The following is a 22,013-nucleotide window of genomic DNA, read 5'->3' as shown; positions in this document are numbered from 1 at the left end:
TCTCAGAGGCTTCACAAGGCCCTTCTTACATAATGGAAGCGGAACCAGCATTATCCATAGTGCCTACTAAAGAAGAATCACAATCACTGGGATAAACCAGCTAAATCATTAGTTAAAAGGAGGGTTATTCCTTCTACTGGAAAAGAGTCGATTAACTCCTCTGCAACTGATCCACTTACCAAGTCAGTGTTCAAGAAAACATGGTATAGTGGAACTTACACAAAAGCATGTAAAATTATGTAGGTGTCAAGTCGATAACTCCCTTCACAAGTAAAGACTGACAAGTCCCAGTGTCCCTAAGTACAGTTACTGGGACTCCCTCAACATTTTCAGACACAGACACCCAGTGTTTCCCCTATAGTTGTTTTGGCTGGGCGCCCCGCTCTATCAACAGACGCCCCCACCCTCCCAACAGGATGCCCCCACAGAAATTCAAGTTGTAGATTTTCTTTTAAATTTCATTATTTAATTTATATTTTAAAAGGGCCTATAACGTGTTCTTTTTATCAAATAAAAAGCTAACTCTAATTTGTGCGATTTCACAGTTTAATGCGTTGCTATCGTTTCATTACATTCATTACAATGCATTTCTCCTCTCCTCTGTGACGGGCGGGTCTCCCCCCTCGCTCCTCTCTCACAGCACACACTGATGCACCGGTACAGTCATACCCACCCACACTCAGAGAGCGGAGGACAGAGTTTCCGACCGTTATGGTAAAAAACAACAACAAACAGACAAAAGTTGTAAATGGACGACCGGAGGTTCCCCAGCTGTTCGCCCCGCCAAGCAAAAATATCGGCGTCTTTTAAAGGAACCGTACGTGGCGAGGCGGGAAGCCAAAATGAGAGCATCTCTTCCAGCCCTGACCACAGCCCTGCCAATCTCCTGCTCCTGTTAACCTCACCACGACTAGACCCAAACACACCTGTTCAGCCCTGCAGACGGGTCACCACGGTCAATCTGGCTTTGATCCAGCATGGCTGTCAGACTGTAAATACTCTGCATGTACAAGAGTGAACTTGGTGAGTGAATTGATTAATGAAGATGGATGGATGGATGGATGGATGGATGGATGGATGGATGGATGGATGGCAGGCATGGCACCAGGATTTTAATTCTGGGTGGGCCACGGTAACTTCGGTTGGGCTTTTTAATTACAAAAGTTAACACTGTTTCCAACTGGTAATCTCACTTTAACAAAAAATACTGTGGATGGCGACAAGCACTTCCAGTTGATTATGACACTTTTTAACAGTTTCAATCTGCAGTTTATATTTATTTCAAATGGCACAGGATATCTCCTTATCTATGTTTTATCTATGGATCAAGTAGATCAGTATATCAATGCATTAAGAAAACTGTCATTCAGTTTTTAAATTGATTGTATAAGGAGAGAGAGAATAGTCAGAATAATGGGTGAGCTACAGTGACCTTCAACAGGAGAGAGAGCGCGGTAATCTGAAGACAATCAAGTCAGGCAGCAATATCTACCTCCTGTATTGTCTACATTTTAGAAATGTTCTAGTTTTGATGAAAAATGCATTTGCAGGTATAAAATAAAAACAATGATAAGCTTTTCTCAGTACACCGGTCATCACTTAAGGGTGTATTAAAATGCTGATTTTAATAATTAAAAATAAAAATTAAGAAAATATATGTTCTCCCAGTCATTTAAGGTGGGCCAGTTGTATAAGTGGGTGGGCCCAGGCCCGTTAGGCCCACCCATAACACTGCCCCGATGGATGGATGGATAAATAATGCATAAATAAATAAATGAATGAATAAATGAATAAAAACAGTGTTCCATTGCTAAAATAAAAAAAATGAACACAAATAAGTGTTAATTGTTTATTCAGGCCCAAATGCTCTGTAATCATGGTAATGGGGTCCTTTGACGAGAGGGTCCTGCAAGGACCCCAACGACGGACCACGCTCATTCCAGCCCAGGCGCCCCCCCTCCCAAAGCAAAAAAGCTAGGGGAAACACTGGACACCATACTCCTTAACACAAAACCTGGTGCTAACCCTGTCGGAGGATCCATAATTTCTGATGGTTTATCTTCCTTTGGATACTTACAAAAGCCACAGACTTACTAGCTTCTCTCCCTCTCAATACTGGGATTTAATATGACCTGGTTTTTTACAGTAATGGTAGGTGACCTCACTTCGGGGCAGCGGTCAAACCTCCTTGGCTCCTTCTGAAACTGGTTTGGTATCCCGCTCTCTTCCTCTGTCTTTCTTTCCTGTTTAAAGGACCTTCCTCTCGCTGGCACATCACCATGAGTTAGCTTATAAGAATCTGCTCTGCAAACTCCAGATCATTAAGGTGGACTTCAATATAATGTGGCACACTTTTTTTATATTGTTCCATCAACGTTAGCTCTCAAAGCTTGTGGTAAGTATACTCTTCATTTGACACCAACCACCTATCAAAAGTCTCCTCCTGTCTCCTAGCCAAATGAAGAAATGTTTCATCACTTCTACACCAGAGCAACCAAAACCATTGCTGTTAGGCCTCTGGCACTAACTCATCAGCAGTCAAGATCGCCTTCATCACTGTGTCATATTCTTTGCTTTGGTTGAGATCCAGTGCAGCATAGGCTTCCTGTCCTTGTCCTCAGGCCACTGCAGTTATCGGGCAATTTTCTCGAATGAATCAAAAAACACATCCACTTCATTATGGTTGAACTTGAAGGCATTAATCTCAGGCACCTACTAAAATCAACGTGAGTTTCACGCTTGTGCTACAGCTGAGCATTCGAGTGTTGTAATTTTTCTTTCTGTAATGCATTTTGGGCCAACTCCACCCTAAGTTCTTGCTCACACTGTTTAGCTTCTCTCTCTCTCTCCCTCCCTCTCCCTCCAACCTTTTTGTTTGGGGGTCAATACCTACATCAAATGCGCTGGCCACCACCAATAAATGATCCTTTTTTAATCTCCTGAGGTCACCACAATCAATGTCCTATTGACAAAAGCTCAGGTCCTTAGCTGCCCTGTAATTTGAACCATGATCAATGACGCATTACAGAGGACACAAGTGTCTGTTCCATGATACTGAGGTGCAAAGTCAAACTTTGCCCAAAAAACCCCAAACAAACAAACAAACAAACAAACAAAAAAAAGTTAGTGATGAAGCTGAATCCAGCTAGCTTGTGTTCTATGGTGAGCAGACCATCATTAAATGACAAAGACCTGGTTATTTAAATTAGTTAATTATGCTTCAGTTCACTGAGCCCTTTTTAGACTTAGGGAGATCCCAAGTTTCCACATACCTTTGCTCTATCAGACCAACCAAAAGACTGCACTGTCACGTCGAGACGTTTCAACAACATTTTTCTTCTCACTTCATACTCATTTACAAGTGCTTGGTTTATAGCTTCAATTTTTTCCTGGAAAACAGGGAGAAGAGAAAATTCATAAATGCTGTCTGTTCACTTATGCAGTGTCCCTCAACTGTATAGTATTACTTTGTTGTTTTTGAGCATTTACCAAGTGCACAGGTCCAAGGGGCTTCCTCATCAAAGGTTCTCCTACATGATTTGGTGGGACTCTGCTTATGGCTTCTTTCAGCTAAGAATCATGGGAAACATGGAGATGGGTGTAGTACAAGTGTATAAATGGACAGTTCAGATCAAATGGTATATTCAGTACATTAAACCACGATGACAAATGTGTGCAACTTTCATCTCATACTGTGACAATATCTGGTAACAGGACAGTATGTTTAGACAGAAATGGCAACCTCAAAAATACATATACACACATATACATATATATATATACATACATACATATATATATATATATATATATATATATATATATATATATATATATATATATATATATATATATATATATATATAAAAAAGGTCTCTGCACACCTGAATGTATGATAGGTGCGTCAGAGGGAGATTCAACCTGAAGAAAATCAGAAAAGACTCCCGCACACTGTCTTGCAAACGTTGGATAAGCAAGACAGTGTGCGGGAGTCTTTTCTGATTTTCTTCAAACAGAAATGGCAACCAAAAGTAGGCATTTCTAAAAGTAGGAAGGATCATTGCATCACTATTGAACATTTTGTGCTCTGCTTGGTGCTTGACTTCATTATCAGTTGTACTGAAGCTTACAGGAGATGTATGGAGAAGCACACTACGACCTAACATATCTGTGTTCTATGATCTTTGATGAAGAAATGCCTCCAAAGAAAATGAAAACAATGAAAGAAAACACAGAATAGCATAATGACTGATTTTTCCACATGTGTGCATGTGCTAATTTCCTGTTGCTCTCCAGATAGCATGATTTACATGGCATCTTCCACAAGCTAACTCACAACTAATACTATGGTTTAAAAAGACTTGTGGGGGGTTTGCATCTCTCGAAGGCAGTTTAAACCATCCACAGATTCAGTGGTAGGGAACATATTACAATCCAAGTACAAGGTGTGTTTCAGTAGCTATTGTCAGGAACTGAAACCGATTGAATGAAAACTTGACTAAACACTCTTCATTGTGTAAACTACCTTTCTGTCACCAGACTGACTGACCTTTTTCTCAATTCCACTGAAGAACTGGAACATGGTAATGTTGGCTGGAGGCTTGGACATGCCCAGCGCCATGCAGATGCCCTTCAGTTCCTGGAACACAGGGCTGCCTGACTCCTGGGCTTTCTTCTCAGGCTTATTAACCAGGGTCATCCTTGATGCCTCCAACTCAGACACCAGAAAAGCTGACATAAAAATGGGATTTGGTAAAATTGTAATGACTGAAATTAAATAAGACCAAGTTATAAAAAGCTGAAAAACACCAGTCTTGTGACAACAAGATAAAAGAGTTAGCAGCACTTTAATTATGGCTTTTGAAATGAAGCCATGTTTACTAAGACAAACAGGAATTTCCAGCATCAAACATTTTTAGGTCATAGCAGGAAAAAGCACAGGTGTTAACACTGATGACCGCTCCATTCAGAGACATCATACAGATATGGCCTGATTTTTTAGCAGAATGGGTTGCCCCCAACTAATTTTAAAATTGGGCTGATATAAGGGTGATATGGCTTATGAATAATATCTCAATATGTTTTAGGCTATTCTGTAATATATAATTTATATCTAGATGTACACATTTTCTCTAAAATAACATACAAAAAAAATTATGTATTACTGTAAATAAACTACATCAGTGTATAAAGTAGGGCTGGGTCAGATGGACAAATCAAATATCATATTTTTGACCAAATACCTCAATATCAATATTGTAACAGTATTGTAGGGATGACATTAAGGCTGTGTATCAGCAAGAGTTTGGCAATATGACACATATCACCATACAGGGGTTACGATTCAATATCTTGCAATACTGTATTTGGATTTTTTAAATCTTATTTTGGGAAAATTGTCGTGCCATCATATGCATATAATCTGAGTTTAAGTAGTTTACTCTTGCATGCAAACAGAAAGGTAAATATAGACAACATCACTGAAATCTAGTGGTCGGGGTTTTAAACAATATGGACAAAACTGACCAAGGGTTCAGTGTTTCTGTTCAACTGGAGCTGAACAAATGGATCTGTAAAATGAGAGTAGAACAGTCACAAGTTCTGACTGTGCAAAAAAGCTGATCAAAATGTGTAGTGTGCATTAACATTAACATACAAAATCAACAGTAACACTAGGGCTGACCCCTGATAGACGACGATTCAAATCATTAGACAGCCACATAGTAGACCAAGATTCCTCCAGTTGAGTATTCTTTTTTTTCCTTTGTCAGTCAGTGTTCATTACAGTTACAAGATAAACAGGCATTTCAATGAGGAATTAATGGGAATCAAGTATATTATTATACTAGTTGGTGCACCAATTAAAAAAATACTATTGGCACCACATGTGCTAGCAGTTGACTGATGAGATAGGGTGAAAGGAGCGGTTGGTAACAATTGAATTGAATATAATTGAACTGTAGGAGGGCGCACAGGAGTCTGGTAAAACATATTTATAAAGGCTCATATGGGAATTTAATGTGGCAAAATGGCACAAAAAAAACAAAATGCTGAATTGTCGAATATTCATATAGGATGGCCAAATCTGATTCGACTACAGAAAATCTTAATTGGGGACAGCCTCAAGCAACACAATGTCTGCCAACAACTGTTGAACAGGCACACCTAAATAAGTTGCAGTAATGATACAGGTAGATGGAAAACTGCTATGGCAATACTGCATGACACACCTCTTCCGGTGCCATTAGATTGTCTGGCTGCAGAGTCATCACCTGGGTGCCACCTATCTGCAATGTTTTGCAATGTTTAGCCTGTTTAAACCCAAAATGTCTCCTAGAGGTGGGCTGGTGGCAGGAACATCTATCTGCCATCCCCTGCAACCATTATTATTTAAATTTGATCCACCATGCTAAACTATCCTCTACACTACTGAATGGGAGTAAGCTAAAAGCATCAGCTCAGGGCTGGGCAATATATCAATACTGTATTGATACTGTGATGAGACTAGATACCATCTTAGATATTTGATTAGGGCTTCAGGTATTGATTCTTTTAGTAATCAAGTAATCTATCGATTATTCTGGCGACTAATTGAGTAAGAAATATTAAACACTCTGCAATTGTCTCCATTAAATTACTTTTGCTGTATTTAAAAACAACAGAAATATACAAAATAGGATAGAAGATAGGTCTCTTGAATGAACACCTAATTCTTTGCTTTTTTAAAAATGTATGTGATTTTCATTTTTCATGTAAACAAAGCATTCTGGTGCTCTGTTTTAGTGATATAAGTGAACTACATCTTCTGTTTGTGTTTTTGTGCATTGCTACCTTTACTTTTACCTTCATACTTTGGTAAAAAGAACTAAGTAAGATATTACAGTAAAATTACTTTACATTGTACTTTTACTTTAGTACTTTATATAGAACATGCAGGATTTTTATTCGTAATTAAGTATTTTTACATTGTGGTATGATAATTTTTAGGATCTAAGTACTTCTTCCATCACTGCAGGTCACTGATGAGTGTCAGTATACTCTCTGTGACTGAGTTAATACAGTGTTTTATTTATGGCGTCCTGCCACATTAGAAACACTGGCCACCACGAAATGATTTTATATTTTTGTAGTAGCCCGCCTCATGGTTGCATCTAGAAAGGAACCCTAAATCTGCAAAACTATGACATTTATTCTTGTTGCTGAAGTTGATGTGGACTGTCAGTGCACAGCATGATACACTCTGCAGTGTTTCATGCATGAGACTTTATTTGGTGGACACCCAGGTATATTTTGTGACCAATTTTGGCATTTTTATTTATTTTCTAATCAATATGAGAGGACAACAGCATTCGCAACCAATTAGTGATCTATCTACCTTGCTCCCCCTCCCTCACCTTTTCACTCTGTTGTGTAAAGGTCTGACAGACAAATACAGAGAATCTCCTATTTAATAGGCAGTTGTATAATCTTGTATAATCTTGTATGTGCAACTGGTCGGCGTCAATGTCATTCAGTACTACATTGGTTTCAATGGTTTTATTAAGTCCGTCATTAACAACAAGCCTCCTCCATACGCAGCTCTGCAGCTGCTGTCTAAAACAGGGGTGTCAAACCTATGGCCCACGGGATGACTTTACAAAGTGTGAAAATTACAGAGAAAGCATTAATTTTAGGGTTGGAATGATTCCTCGAGTAAGTCGAGTAATTCGACTACTAAAAGTGGTGACGGTGACATCCTGCTCGACGAAGAAAGTCAACGGAGACAGGGCGGAAGAAACGGAGGGAGGCAGGGAGAACTAAGTAGAATTAAAGTGGTGAAATGCTGAACCCTGGAGCTGCATACACAGAGAGAAGAGATGTTGCAGCTGTATGATAATGATTTACATCCAACCCTAAATGTTGGAGCTTATCAATACTGTATTTTGATGTTAAAGGCTTCATTACAGTAAAGTGATGTCATTTTCTGAACTTAAGACTGCTTACTGTTCTATTATTAGGTTTGTCCTACTTTCTCATTATATCCACATTACTGATGATTATTTATCAAACATTGTGTTAATATTTTGTGAAAGCACCTATGTCCATATCCCACAGGCCTTTCATTTAAAGGGCCCTTACTTTATATACAGTTGGGAAGTTTAATCTACAGCAATCTCATTATATTTGAGAATTTACAGTATGTTATTGTAGAGAAAATGTGTATATTGAGATTTATATCATAATTGCAAAGTGGCCAAAACATGTCAACATATTATTTATAACCCGTTTTGACAAGCCCCAATGACAGTAAAGCGAAGCAATTCATATGAGCTTCAATGCTAAATGATGAGGGGGGTAATAGTCTGATTCTTGTACGTGGTATTGGAGTTGTCTGCCAAAATATACCCTACCCAATCCAACCTAAGAGCCTATAGTTGTACTGACACAGAAACATTAACAATATAATAGGTAAAACATGCTACTTTGCCCACTTTCAATTGGCCAATGTTTTTAGAAATGAAACAAATATAGGTAATGTACCATCATATATCACTGTCGCATTTGAACACATCCTTTTTGAAATGAAACATAAAAGGACATACTTTCATTCATACTCTTAAAAGGAAATATACCTGACTATGAGCTGCCCAGTTTGAAAGGTTTATAAGCCCTTTCAACAACAGATAATTTGACATATCAATGTGGGACAGCTGCAATTATTAATAATGTTGATGGGTGTATTCCATTTAGATGCATCAGTTCCTGGGAGCAGGTAAAACTTTGACCTATACTCAATCAATGACTTTGATGCCCACAAAATGTTCCAAAACAGCTGGGACAGGAATATGTTTGCCATTATTAGGGGTGCAATGGATCACAGTTGTCCTGTGTCCCATACAGATCTTCCCCCACATTTCAGCAGGCATGTGATCGGGGGACTACATGCAACCATCATAGTGTGAAACAGTTTTACTGTTGCTGTTACTTCTCAAAACAAAGTGCATTCTAAAAATAATTTAACCCTAATTGGACCTTTTTTTTCTAATCTAATGAGTGCGCTGAGCTGGGTGAAGAGTGAGAGGAAAACAGCCTGCAGAGTCAGACTCTTTAAACTCTTTCCACGCGGTAAAGTGAGGATTTATTTTGACCAAACCAGAGTTTGTGATTGATGGAAGAGTGGCTAGACTAACAAAGACGGTTTTGGTGAGTTTTATATGTTTTTCTGTCGAGTTTAAATGAAGTGTGTTTTCCGAGGTGTTAACGAGGCAATTAAGCTTATATTAGTTCGGTAAAAGAGAGAAATTTGAATTCATAAGGTGAACAGTTGTTCTATTTACGGTTGTATTTCTCCGTTTAAAATTTAAAATTGTCCACTGGACGTAGTGAACATACGCAGCATGTGTAACATAGTGAATTCGCCGCTTGCAAACATCTCCCACCTGAGACCTGAGAGGTCAGGAGAAGGTGGGTGGGAGGACGATGGTATCGCCAATTGCTGATGGATGGGCTGACGATGATCGCTTGGAAATTTTAGCACATTGCCCAACTCTACTGGGAACTGAGGGCACTAATTAACTAAGTTTTTAATGTGAAATTCCTTCCCAATTTTGCTCGATATACAATAGCAGTTGCACAACAGTCCAGAGTCTCCATTGTCATATCTTGTGCTCCATAATGCACCACACATTTTCAATGGGAGACTGGTCTGGACTGCAGGCAGGCCAAAACGTAGTGACAAAAATATTCATATTGCACAGACCCTGGCTACCCAAAGGAGAAGACAAGAAATCCAAGCTGAACTAGCCTGCAGATCTTCTTTAAGACCAACTACATCACTGACACATCACTGGTTGCAGAAAGAACAAAAGATATTGCATCAGGAGAACTCTGGTTTCTCTGACTAGACAGCCACATGAAATGTGCCAAGTTTCCCCTCTCTGCATGTCTACAGGTGTGTGTCCATGTGTGTATTTTGGGCCTGTGTGTGTAGATGGAATAATGGACTAGTAGTGAAGTTTTATTTCCCTAAGTAAAGTGATACTTATTAAACAATTAAGAATTTTCTCTTTAAATTGAGATATTGCAAAGTCATACTCAGGAGCAGCAGACAGTCTGTCCTGTTGAGGAGCCTTTGGGTGATGTCTCCGCTGGTGAGGACAGAGTAAGGACAGGCAAGCTCGGACAGCAGACCACTCATTTCCAGCTGGAAGCTCTCTGCCTCGCTTGGACCTGGAAGGCATAGAAGGACAAACACACAACCATTTGATGTACAGCTCTTTTGTCGCTATTTTGTTTATTGATTTAGCATAAGGAGCAACTTTACTTAATAATAATACAATATCTTACAGTTTGTGGCCTGGACATTCTCCTCCAGTAAGCAATAGAGCCGAAGCTCTGAGACAATCCAGGCACAGAGCTTAGTATACTCAGGTGAAGCTGCTCCTCTGCTCACAGCACAATCCAGAGCTCCTTCCTCCAACAGAGGGCCTTGATACCTACAGTGACACATTATTCATTGGAAAACCACAATCAAGCTGAGCTACAATTCTTTGTTTGGTTTACTGAGCAGAGCCAGGTTTGAGACTCAAGATTTGTGCCAAGCCAAGCCAAGAAGGGCTGTGATGGTATGGATTTCTTCTTAGCACAGTGAAAAGGCTGCATATTTCTGTGGGATGGCAGTTTACCATATAGAAGTGTGCTGTTGTGTGTTTTGGGCACCGTATAAGGATGCCACCTGGCCGCCTACCTAGGGAGGTGTTCCAGGCACATCCAGCTGGTAGGAGGCCACAGGGCAGACCCAGGACAAGGTGGAGGGATTATATCTCTGCCCTGGCCTGGGAATGCCTCGGGATCTCCCAGTCAGAGCTGGCTAATGTAGCCGGGGAACGGGATGTCTGGGGTCCCCTGCTGGAACTGTTACCCCCGCAACCTGATTTTGGATAAGCGGTTGAAGATGGATGAATGGATGGATGGATGGAAGTGTGCTGTTAGTAGTAGTGTGGCGCCTTTAAGGAATAGTGGTGCATCCTGTAAGAAGTACTGGTCGAGGGGAGAGAGAGTGGCAGACTGACAGTGACACTGCTACTCATAACAGAGCAGAAACTTAAACTTAATGTGAATGATAACTATCATTAATCCATCGTTAGGTTGATAGTTCATTAAAGTAACTCTTTAGTTACTTTACTCTAAGGTAGTGGTGTCAAACACATTTTGGTTCAGGGGCCACATACAGCCCAATCTATTCTCAATTGGGCTGGACCAGTAAAATTCTGCGTGTTCTGCATTTTTTTCTATTACATTACTTTTTTAAGAACAATGGTAATATACAAAAGAGACGATAAGACAGGTCTATTAAATGAACAACTATAAATAACTAAAGTAAAAACACTCAGTAAACTAACTTTACTTTTACTGTAGATTTACTTTTACTGTTTTTACTTTACTTCCTACTTTTTTTCAAGTACAAAGGTAAAAGTAAAGGTAGTAATGTCTGCAGAAACCACAAACAGAAGATGGAACTAACTCTTTTAACTAAAACAGTCACCAGAATGTTTTGTTCACATGTTAAAATCACAACATTTTTCTTCTGGAGCAGGACAGACGCTCCCAGACCCCCAGAGGACAGGGGACTGGTTTACCAACATGCCACCTTTTTCTCCTCTTATGAGTTTGCAGGTCTGTATTTAGTCATCAAAAAATAACAATAAGAATACCATTAAAGTACAACAACAGCAATAAAAATGTTGATTTTTCAAAAAAGGAAACAATAACATACAATTTTTTAAAATTGTAATTAGGTAATTTTACATCGTGGTATTAGTGTTTTTACTTAAATAAAGAATGTGAGTATTTTTTCCATCACAGCAGATCAGTGATCAGTGACTCTCTGTGGATCAGTGAATAGTGTTTTATTTATGGCGGCCCGCCACATTAAAAACATCGGCACCACGACATGGTTTTTATTTTTGCAGCTGCGCACCTTTTTCGGTCGTGTCTAGAAGGTAACTCTTTATTTGTACAACTCTCACGATATTTGTGTTTGTTATTTCAACTAAAATAATCAAACTTGGGCGATCTTTCGCAGGTCTAGGGTTCCCTTCTAGACACGACCCTCTCTGTCTCTCTGTCAAACTACAGACAGCAGACTGTCTGTAAACAGCATGATGTCACACTCTGCAGTGTTTCACACAAAGACTTTATTTGTGTGGACACCCAGGTTTGGTTTGTGACCAACTGTGGCATTTTTATTTTTTTAATCAGTCAGAGGACGACGGTATCAGTGATTGATTAGTGATCAGTCTGCCCTCCTCTCCTCCCTCACCTGTTCACTCTGCTGTGAGAAGGTCTGAAAGTTTCTCACAGAGAAACACAGACTCTCCTGTTTTACGTATAGGCCTCCTTATACAGTTGTTTAATTTTATAAGTGCACCTGGTTGGTGTTGATGTCATTAACCATCACGTTAGTTTCAACTGTTGTAATAAAGTCCGTCATTAACAACAGTCTCCTCCACACGCAGCTTCTCTGCTGCTGTGAAAACTGAATCGCGGGTGGATTAATATGTAGGGAAAAACCCAGAATGCGAGTTAGATTTAGTCTTTTTGTCTTTATAAAACATCCTGCTGATGAAGAAAGTCAACAGATCAGATACAGACAGAGTCAGAGAATCACACTGACCTCCTCTGTGTGTCTGTACTGTACGTGTGTGTATGGAGGAGCTGCACTGATGCAGAGAGGAGAGATGCTGCAGCCATGTGATAATAAATTACATCAAAATTTTCATCAAATTACTCGACTTACTCGAGGAATCATTTCAACCCTCAAATTAATGTCTTCTCTGTAATTTTCACATTTTGCAAAGTCATCCTGCGGACCAGATTGGACTTTCTGGTGGGCCGGTTTTGGCCCGTGGGCCGTAAGTTTGTCACCCCTGCTCTAAACAAACAATGAAATTAAAAAATAAATGTTAACTAGGGACGTAACAATACCAAAATCCAAGGTACAGTAATACAACTATAAAAAGAGTAGTAGCCATGATTTAAGCATGTGATAAAAAAAATGCATGAATTGCCTTTAGCAGTTACTGTTGGAATTGTGTATGTACAACTGCAAAACAACAACAATGCAAGAGTCAACAGCTAACCTGACATTACAGATGGTTTGATGCACAGAGTCATCTGGGAAGCTGCCCACAGAAAGTGGTTTGGAAACTTAAATTAATTTAAAAAAATTAATTATAATTAATTAATTATACACACACACACACACACACACACACACACACACACATATATGTAATGATTCAAGACTATACATATGTGTATGTGTATATATAATTGCCAGTGAATCAGGAGGATGATTAAATGACATTTACAGAAGTTTCATCCTATGAGAAATGAAAGCACAACTAACCTTATGCCCATGTTCAATATTCTGCATCTCAAAGACCATGGGACCGCTTGACAATTTAAAGGGACAGTGTAGTTCTTAGAGGCAAATGAAGTCATGTTGCATAATGATGAAATATTTAGTGTGGACACATTTTTGATCAATATTTTTGTAAAATATCATATTTATGGTAATCACAAATACATTTTTACATACTACTTTAAAATTTTGAAAATGACTATTTAGGGAATTAAAAAGAATGATGAAATAATGGATCTGGACACATTTTGGTAATGAAAATTCACCTGGATATTTTAATCATTATATATCATATTATAAAATAAATTCCTTTTTCTGTAAAATACTACTTGGACGTGGTAAATAGACCTTCATGAGAATCACCCTACTAGACATTTCAGCCTGTAGGTAATTAGCTACGGTTAACAAAGAAACACTGAATCAGTGAATCAGATTTTTTTTTTAAGTATTGCTAGAGTTAATTCATTGAAAGAAATGCCTGGGAGGGCACTCCTGACTTGCTATTTTTATGTTCCATTATGTTATCACACTTTGGTTAAAATATGGTAGGTTTAGGGACAGAAAACATCTGGTTATGGTTAGGGTTTAGGTTAAAATGATTATTGTCGCTAGAGATTTCGCAGGTCTGGGGTTCCTTTCTAGGTAGGGGTGGGAATCTCTGGCTGCCTCATGATTCGATTACAATTCAGACAGCAACAAGTCAACGATAAAATGATTCTCGATGCATCTCATTGCATCAAAATCTTTTAAGCCATAGGTGGGCTCAAGTGGGGGGGGGGGGTCTTTTTGTCTGACTTAATTCATTATCAATTTTTGACTGAATAGAAAGGGGCCACAACTTTCAGTCTCTTGCTCCAGTATTCCTGATATGCAATATTAAACATAACTGGCAATTAAATGGTCTGCAGCCTTTTTATTTATCTTTTTTAAGTTAACTGCATTAATTAACGAATGAATCCTACAGTCCCCTGCCTGTATGACAATAAAAAAATTAGGGGGAGGCAGAGTGTTCCGCTTTGTGGTGTTGCTCATGTTATCTCCATCAGTGGAGAGCAGCTTCTCTGATGCACCGTCAGCTCTGGGAAAATACTTCATGTCCACCATGCAGAACAGGTACGGAGTTTTTTTCGGTGAAACAGTAAATAGAGAGTGGTTTTCTTCACCAGAGAGTTGGCTGAAGTGTCGCCATGTGTGTCGCTCAGCTGCTCGTTTGTTACAGCGGATCGCTGCTCCGCTCCGTGAACGACTTAACGTCTCAGGGCAATGGTAAATATTAATCACAATACACTTCACATCCGTCTCGCAAATACAATTATTTAAACAATGAACTGACACATGATTATAACCGGTGCCGTTTGAGAAGATGAACTACATCTCCCGGTTAACTGCTGATATCCATAGCGTGTACGCGCTGTAGACGGTCCGGGTGCTGGCGCTGCCCTCGCAGCTGAGTTCCGCCTTTTTCGCTAGGTCAACATCAAGATAATTGACATTTAGAAAATCGACTTTTGACTTTTATGGATGGATTCAGAATCTTCCATGTCCACAACGCGTCTGAGAATCGAATGTTTTTACCCCACCCCTACTTCTAGATACGACCGTGTTTGAGCTATTCTGATATGAATCATGACGGGAGCCGTTTCTGCTGACGCAGTTTCTGGCACCGCAGGTAAAATGAGTATGTGTATGGCTTAAACAGCTGTGACGGCCATGAACAGTCCTGGAAAAATATATCACCATCATACTGACGTTAACTACGACAGCAAGTTAGCCGTTTTGCTAAAGCATGCCACGCTGTGATGAGCTGGCTAAAGTAGAAAAGACCAGTCCTTTGAATGTCAGGTTTTGCACATAATCTTCATATGGTAATAATATCACGTTTTTTACTTACCCTAAATCCTCAAGAGAGACAAGAATATCATTCTCCATTCCAATAATCTACCGTTCTGCTCTTCAATCACGTACTGTGAAATAAGATGTCCACATCAGCCAGCTCAGCTGACAGGCTACACGTTTTACTCTTCTTCTTCTTCTTCTTTTTTTTTTTCTCTCTCTCTCTCTCTCTCTCTCTCTCTCTCTCTCTCTCTCTCTCTCTCTCTCTCTCTCTCTTCTTCTTCTTCTTGGCATTTTATGGCGGTTGGCAAACAACGTTATGGTGCATTACCGCCACCAGCTGGTATGGAGTGTGGATCGGAAATCTAACTTAACTCTACTAGCTCTGATTTAAAAAAACAAAAACAAACAAAAAAAACCTAGGAAAATTAGACAAATAAATACAGCAGTTATATTCTCTTTATCAGTTTTGTTTTCCTAACAGTGCTTGATAGCATTTCTCACTTAAACTTCTCTGTAAAATATCTCTTAAGTGCAAACTCAATTTAATTTCTTTAAGGTTTGATATGTTCCCTTCTCTCAACATCATATTTTGGACCATGAAGTATAACATGTTTTATGGTTTCCTCGTGATCACAAAAGTCAGTTTCCTGAGTTATGTTTCTTTATTTTCCAGAGTTTGCTGTTAAGTCCTGAATGACCAAATTGTAATCTTGATATTTGAATTTCCTCTCTGCGGGATTTGCCATTTTCCACATCACTCCTACTTTTCATTGAATTCTATAAAGTCATCTGCCTGTTCTTTCTTCTTCCCATTATTTTTGCCACCTTTCTTTTAACTTGTGCTTAATTTTGGTCTTCATTTCTGTTTTACTAAAAGGAACTAATATGTCGATGTGATTATTTGTTGTTGCTTCCTTTGCACACATGTCAGCTATCTCATTTCCTCTCAGTTGGGGCAGTCCAGAGTTCATTGTTCCAAGCCAGGTAAGCTATTCACTAATAATGTGGTATTATAATGGTCCCAGGTTTCATAGTACCTTTTGGTCGAGCCATTAAGGGTGCATTTCATTTTCTCCAGCTTGATATACTGCATCACGTCTTTGATCCACTGATTGTGTGATGGTGGTGTAACATCCTTCCATTTAAACAAGATTAAACGTCTAGCCAATAGAGAAGAAAAAGCAATAACCTTCTGTAGGTACACAGGGAAACTGAAATCATGTGGAGCTACGAGTACACCAAAAATACCAATAATAGGAGAGGGCATAATATTACAGCTGTATGCTTTTGAAATAGTGTCAAAAAAGGATGACCAGAAAGGGGCAAGTTTTGGGCAAGACCAAAGCATGTGACAAACTGTTGCTGGGGTCTGTTTGCACCTGTCACACATATTGCTTACATTCGAAGCAAGTTTAGCAAGTTTAGCTTTTGAAAAGTGTAGCCGGTGTAGAACTTTAAACTGTATTAAGGCATGCCTTGAACATGAAGAGGAGGAATGAACCCTAGAAAGTGCCATGTCCCATTCCTCATCTGACAGTGGGACCCCTAAATCATTTTCCCATTGTTCACAAATATAGGATATAGAAGGATTATATCTGTCCATAATCTGAACATATATAAATGAGACCCTGTCTTTGTTTGTCACATTGACCCATAACAAAGAATCCAAGCAGGATAATGGAGTGGTATTTGGGAAGTTAGCAAATTTTTTCTGCACAAAGTCCCTGATTTTTACATACCGAAAAAAGTGAACACCAGTCAGTCCAAATTTCCTGGTTAGTTGTTCAAAGATGGCAAAAGTTTTATCAATATATATGTGCCCAATACTACGTATACCCTTATCATACCAGGTTTGAAATCCTTTGTCCAATAAAGATGGATGAAAAAGGTGATTGTTTACTAAAGGTGAGTAAATGGAGATATTCTGGATACCAAAGCATTTTTTAAACTGCTTAACAATAAGTAATGATTGGGTTATTATTATGTTTCCGTAGATTTTATTAACTAGTGATGGTAAGGACGCGCAGAGCAAAGCAGGAAGTCAGTTTGGACTACACGTAAACATTTCAATCTGCAACCACACGGGGGCTGTACCATTCCAATCTTTTAGCCACAAGGAGGCAGATGGATCGGTATAAATGAGCCTAATTGATTTAATAAAACTGGGGCCAAACCAAACCTGTTGAGCATAAAAAAAAGATAATCCCATTCAATCCTGTCAAATGCCTTTTCAGCATCGAGCGCAACAACTGCTTCTGGTAGTAGGGTATCAGATTTAGTGTAGATAATGTTGAACAGCCTTCTCAAGTTAAAATAGGACTGTCTGCCCTGAACAAAACCGGTCTGGTCCTCTGAAATAATATGTGGAAGAACCATATCAAGGCAGAGTGCAATAGCTTTTGACAACACTTTACCATCACAATTTATCAAGCTGATTGGTCTGTAGGATGAGCAATCCAAAGGGTCCTAGTTCTTTTTTATTAACAATATGACAGATGCCTGGCGGAGTGTGGGTGGGAGAATGTTATTTTCTAGCCGTATTTCCGTATAAACTGAAAGGAACAGAGGAGCTAGTTTATCTTTAAATTTTTTATAAAACTCGATGGGAAATCCATCAGGGCCCGGGCCTTTTCCACTTTGAAGGGACATTATTGCAGTGACAGTTTCATCCAGAGTGAGATTTTGCTCCAGTTTTGTCTTAAAGTTGGAGTTAATTATAGGAATATTCAAATTAGAGAAAAAGTTGGTTGTGGTTGGATGTTGAATCCGAGGAATACAGTCTAAAATAGAATTCTTTAAATTGATTATTAATAACTTGATCTTCTGTTGAAGAGCCATTAGCTAATCTTATTTGTGAGATAACATTAGATGCTGCTTTTTGATGGAGGTGGTTAGCTAATAATTTGGAAAGTTTATCTCCCTCTTCATAAAATCTGCTATGGGACTTAAAAATTAGCCTTTCTGCTTGGGTGGTGGTTAAGAGATTGACTTCAGTTTGTAAGCTTACGCTCTTCTTGATCAAATCAGGGGTCGGGGAGGCAGATATGAGTCTATCCACTGCCTTGGTTTTTTTTTCTTCAGCGGCGCAAAAGCCTTCCTTTTCTTGTACAGAGCCGCGGACATATCTCTGAAGATCATAATATTGGCGTTACCATATTGGAGCGATCTCTTCTTTCGTGCCGTGTCAAGGATTTTCGTCACATCAGTAAAGTGAAGCAGCCGGATCACAAGAGCCCGAGGGAGGCTACCTTCATCTGGACGGCGCTGGAGAGTGCAGTGAGCCCACTCGATCTCAATAGAGTTGCCCGACTCCAGACCCAGTATTTTCGGGAGCCATTCTTGTAAGAAGGCAATGGCATTTTTCCCCTCTACACCTTCTGGGAAGCCAACTAACTGTAGATTTTGCCTTCTTTCTCTGTTCTCCATATCATCCAGCTTTCCCTTCAAGTCGTCAGTTTCTTCCTCTGTCTTTTTTTTTTATAGTCACTGAGATCTTCATGTAGAAAGTTGAGGCTTTCTGTGTGATTAGCTTGTTTGTCTCCAACCTCTTTCATACATTCCCCCAGTGCCTGGTTGTCGCTGATAAGTTTTTCCACCGAATCGGTTAAAGTGTTCAGCTTTTGTTCCAACAGGGTTTGGATTTTGTTAAATCCTTTATCCATTTCTTCATGAAACCATGTCGGCGGCGTGTCCATGTTAGCTTCGGGTGTAACCGTGCTAACGGTGGGCTGTGTAAGTGTTTTTTTGGTTTTATCTTCCTTCGTAGTAGCGTCAGCTTTCTTCGAAGGCATTTCATGTATTGCCGTAATAATTTCTTAATAGTCAGCTGGAGTTGTTAAACTAGATTATGAGAAATATAAGTAGAAGAGAGAGTTTAGTGCAGGAGCTGGTTTCACTGCGTCCGACCTCTACGCTGCCATCTTGGAACCCACTGCCTTGGTTTTTGAGGACAGGCCATCAACATTTCTTAGATTCATTTTCCTAGTATATGCATTGCGAGCTATAATCTGTCCTCTAAGAAATGCTTTGAGTGTTTCCCAAAGAGTTGAGGCTGATATCCCAACTGTTGCATTTGTATCTAGAAAAAAATCTATCTGTTCTGAAACAAACTGCACGAAGTCAGAGTCAGTAAGCAGAAGTGGATCAAGCTGCCATGTGCGTTTTGTCTGCTGAATTGAAATTGTTATATTTATACCTACTGGGGCATGGTCAGCAATCATAATTGAATTATATTCACAATCTGTGATTGCACTCAATAAACGGGGTCAACCCCCCAAAAAAATCTATCCTAGAAAATGATTTATGCACATTAGAAAAAAAGAATATTCCTTTTTAGTGGGATTCTTAAACCTCCATGGGTCTACAAGTCTGTGTGCTTCCACAAATGACTGGATAATTTGTACTGATTTAGATGGCTTTGACATAGAATGAGAGGAGCGGTCCATAACAGGGTCCAGCACTAGGTTAAAATCCCCAGATAAAATCAGATGATGACAATCCAGATTTCAATCAGGAGAGACTAAGAGTAAAAGAGAAATGGTTTATTGGCACGTGCATGATATATGAAACATGAACAGACTTTGGCGGTTAGACCCCATTGAGGTGAAACAATATGTATATATAAATGGGGGTGATGAAGCTGTAGTGAGTGTCTAAATTTGAATGATCTAATTTAATCCTGTTGCAAGTGACCTCCTCCCTCCTTGTCCTTCCTATATTTCTGTCTGCTGACTTTATGTTACTGATAAAACTATATAAAAATGCCCCCCTTGTTTCATTGATCCACCTCCCCTGCCATTCTTCCATTGACTTATTCCAGATTATTGCCTTGATCTCTGACATAGGCATAGGAACGGGGGCGGTGTCCCCTCCAATATTAGAGACAGGCACGTTTGTCCCACCCAGAAACTATACCACGGAGGAGAAAAATATTTGTTCTTGAAATCTTTAACTCACACGCTTTTATTTTGAAAGCGCAACACAATGTCATGTCACTGGTAGTGATGTTCAATACCACCGATTTCCTTAAAATTCAGGCTGGTATTGTTGTGACAAAAAGTCTCAGAAAAATAGGCCAGTGAGGTCTGGGCTTACTGTCACAACACCTTACCACTCTTATAAAAAAACCCACTGTTATTACTCTTTTGTCAAAGTTTCAGACCATCATTAGAAGTATCAGGGAAAATCAGGAAGAGTCTGGAAGAATCACTGGAGGAGCAACAAGGTCTGCCATACAAAGTTTATTGATCTCTCAGATTTAGAAAAATCAACAAGCATGAGTCAAACCCGGGGTTAGACTGAAGAAAGAGGTTCAACACACTATTACTATTTTGGAGGCTCCTCCCACTTTTAACATTTTGGCTTACGTTCAAACATATTTGTGTATCAAATATTGTCTTATCAGGCCTTAATGTCATTCATATTCTAGCAAATTGCTGTTTCCCTTAGATTCGCATGATTTATTCTTGTATTTTTTCTTTTAATTAATTAAAAGACAAAAAGATTTATTATTTCAATAGATAAGATAGCTGACCTGATAGCTAGCCTGGATGGTGGCCTGATAGCTAGCCTGATTGCTGAACGCTAGCCTGATTGTGGAATGCTGGCCTGAATGCTGGGAAAGTACCAGTAAGTACCTAGGTGATAAATATTGCTGTCAAGCCCTTTATTACAGCCACTCTGGAAAGCACCAAACAAAACACTGCAGCAGTATTCAATGACATATGCTGGATGAACATCATGATAAAAAAATATACCACTACAGTATTGGCAATACCGATCCGATACCGATACTTTGTGCAATACACCTAATGTGTCTGGTAAATCTAAAAAAAAGTAGTGTATTTCAAATTAGATTCAAATTCAAATTAGACTGATTGTAAATAATAATAGATATATTTTATAGATAAAATATTTTTTTGTATCTATCTTTTCTAGTATAGATTTTTCACCATGGCTGTATTATTGTAATTGCTCTGTATAATTTAATGACACCTAGTCTATGTAATCCACTTTAAATGATCAATTCTTTAGGAAACCTTACCTGAATAAATCTAGGCTTTTTTGCCTATGTGAGATTATCTCAGTGATACACATATTATGACTCCAAGCTTAAGTCATGCAGCTATTTGTTGAAGCATGTATTTATTTCATTACTTATTTCATAACCATCCTCTTCTGTCCGCCTCATCATAAATGCCTCGTATTCTGTGTTGTGGTTTAACCTGAGGTGTTTCACAAGGTTTGTTGTGTTGCCACAACTCCTTACCATTTTTCCACAAACATCACAAATAGGTGCCTTGGCTGTTTGTGGAGCTGAATTAGCTCCACACGACTCAGTTTACGCCCTGCCATTGTGTCTAGAGACTGAGACTGACTGACTGACTGAGCAGCTTGCCGCTGCGCTTACGCATTACACACTTACCCAGGCGGAAGAAAAAGTAGTTCCCACCAAATGCGTGTCATTTAGACAAGATCTCAATAGTTTAGTTACTTTCCACGTGTTCCTGTTAATGATATACATTACCTCAAATGACTGAAGTATCAAAAGTATCAATATTTTGATTCGAGAATTGGTTTTAGAGCATAAAGATCTGGTATCGGAGGTATCAATATTTCAGTATCGATCCACACATCACAAGTCACTGGCCCACCCCTTCCCTCACCAGCTCTGAGAGTGCTTGGGAGTCAGGAGACAGCAGCAGGTGACAGCAGACAATCTGATGACAGAAACTCTTTTGAATGAGGTAAAACAGTATGTGGGGAATGTTGC

General features: G+C 39.2%; 1 protein-coding gene and 1 long non-coding RNA gene across 2 annotated transcripts in view; both read right to left on the bottom strand.

Moving 5' to 3' along the window:
* Window positions 1-15,373, bottom strand: part of fam98a (family with sequence similarity 98 member A) — a 30,033-nt gene extending 14,660 nt beyond the window's left edge. The window contains exons 1-6 of the mRNA XM_084735794.1: window positions 15,297-15,373; window positions 10,327-10,475; window positions 10,075-10,209; window positions 4,550-4,731; window positions 3,490-3,570; window positions 3,273-3,389 (exon numbers count right to left, since the gene is read on the bottom strand). Of these exons, the coding sequence (XP_084591920.1) occupies window positions 3,273-3,389; window positions 3,490-3,570; window positions 4,550-4,731; window positions 10,075-10,209; window positions 10,327-10,475; window positions 15,297-15,334 (702 nt within the window). The 5' untranslated portion in view covers window positions 15,335-15,373. The remainder of the gene's footprint in view (window positions 1-3,272; window positions 3,390-3,489; window positions 3,571-4,549; window positions 4,732-10,074; window positions 10,210-10,326; window positions 10,476-15,296) is intronic.
* Window positions 1-22,013, bottom strand: part of LOC146315945 (uncharacterized) — a 151,152-nt gene that overhangs the window by 29,389 nt on the left and 99,750 nt on the right. The window lies entirely within an intron of this gene.

This window comes from Lutjanus erythropterus, chromosome 14 (genome assembly GCF_056507025.1).
Source record: "Lutjanus erythropterus isolate fLutEry1 chromosome 14, fLutEry1.hap2, whole genome shotgun sequence".
NCBI classification, from domain to species: Eukaryota; Metazoa; Chordata; class Actinopteri; order Lutjaniformes; family Lutjanidae; genus Lutjanus; species Lutjanus erythropterus.
The sequence above is the reverse complement of the archived record's forward strand: the minus strand, read 5'-3'. Positions and strand labels throughout refer to the sequence as shown.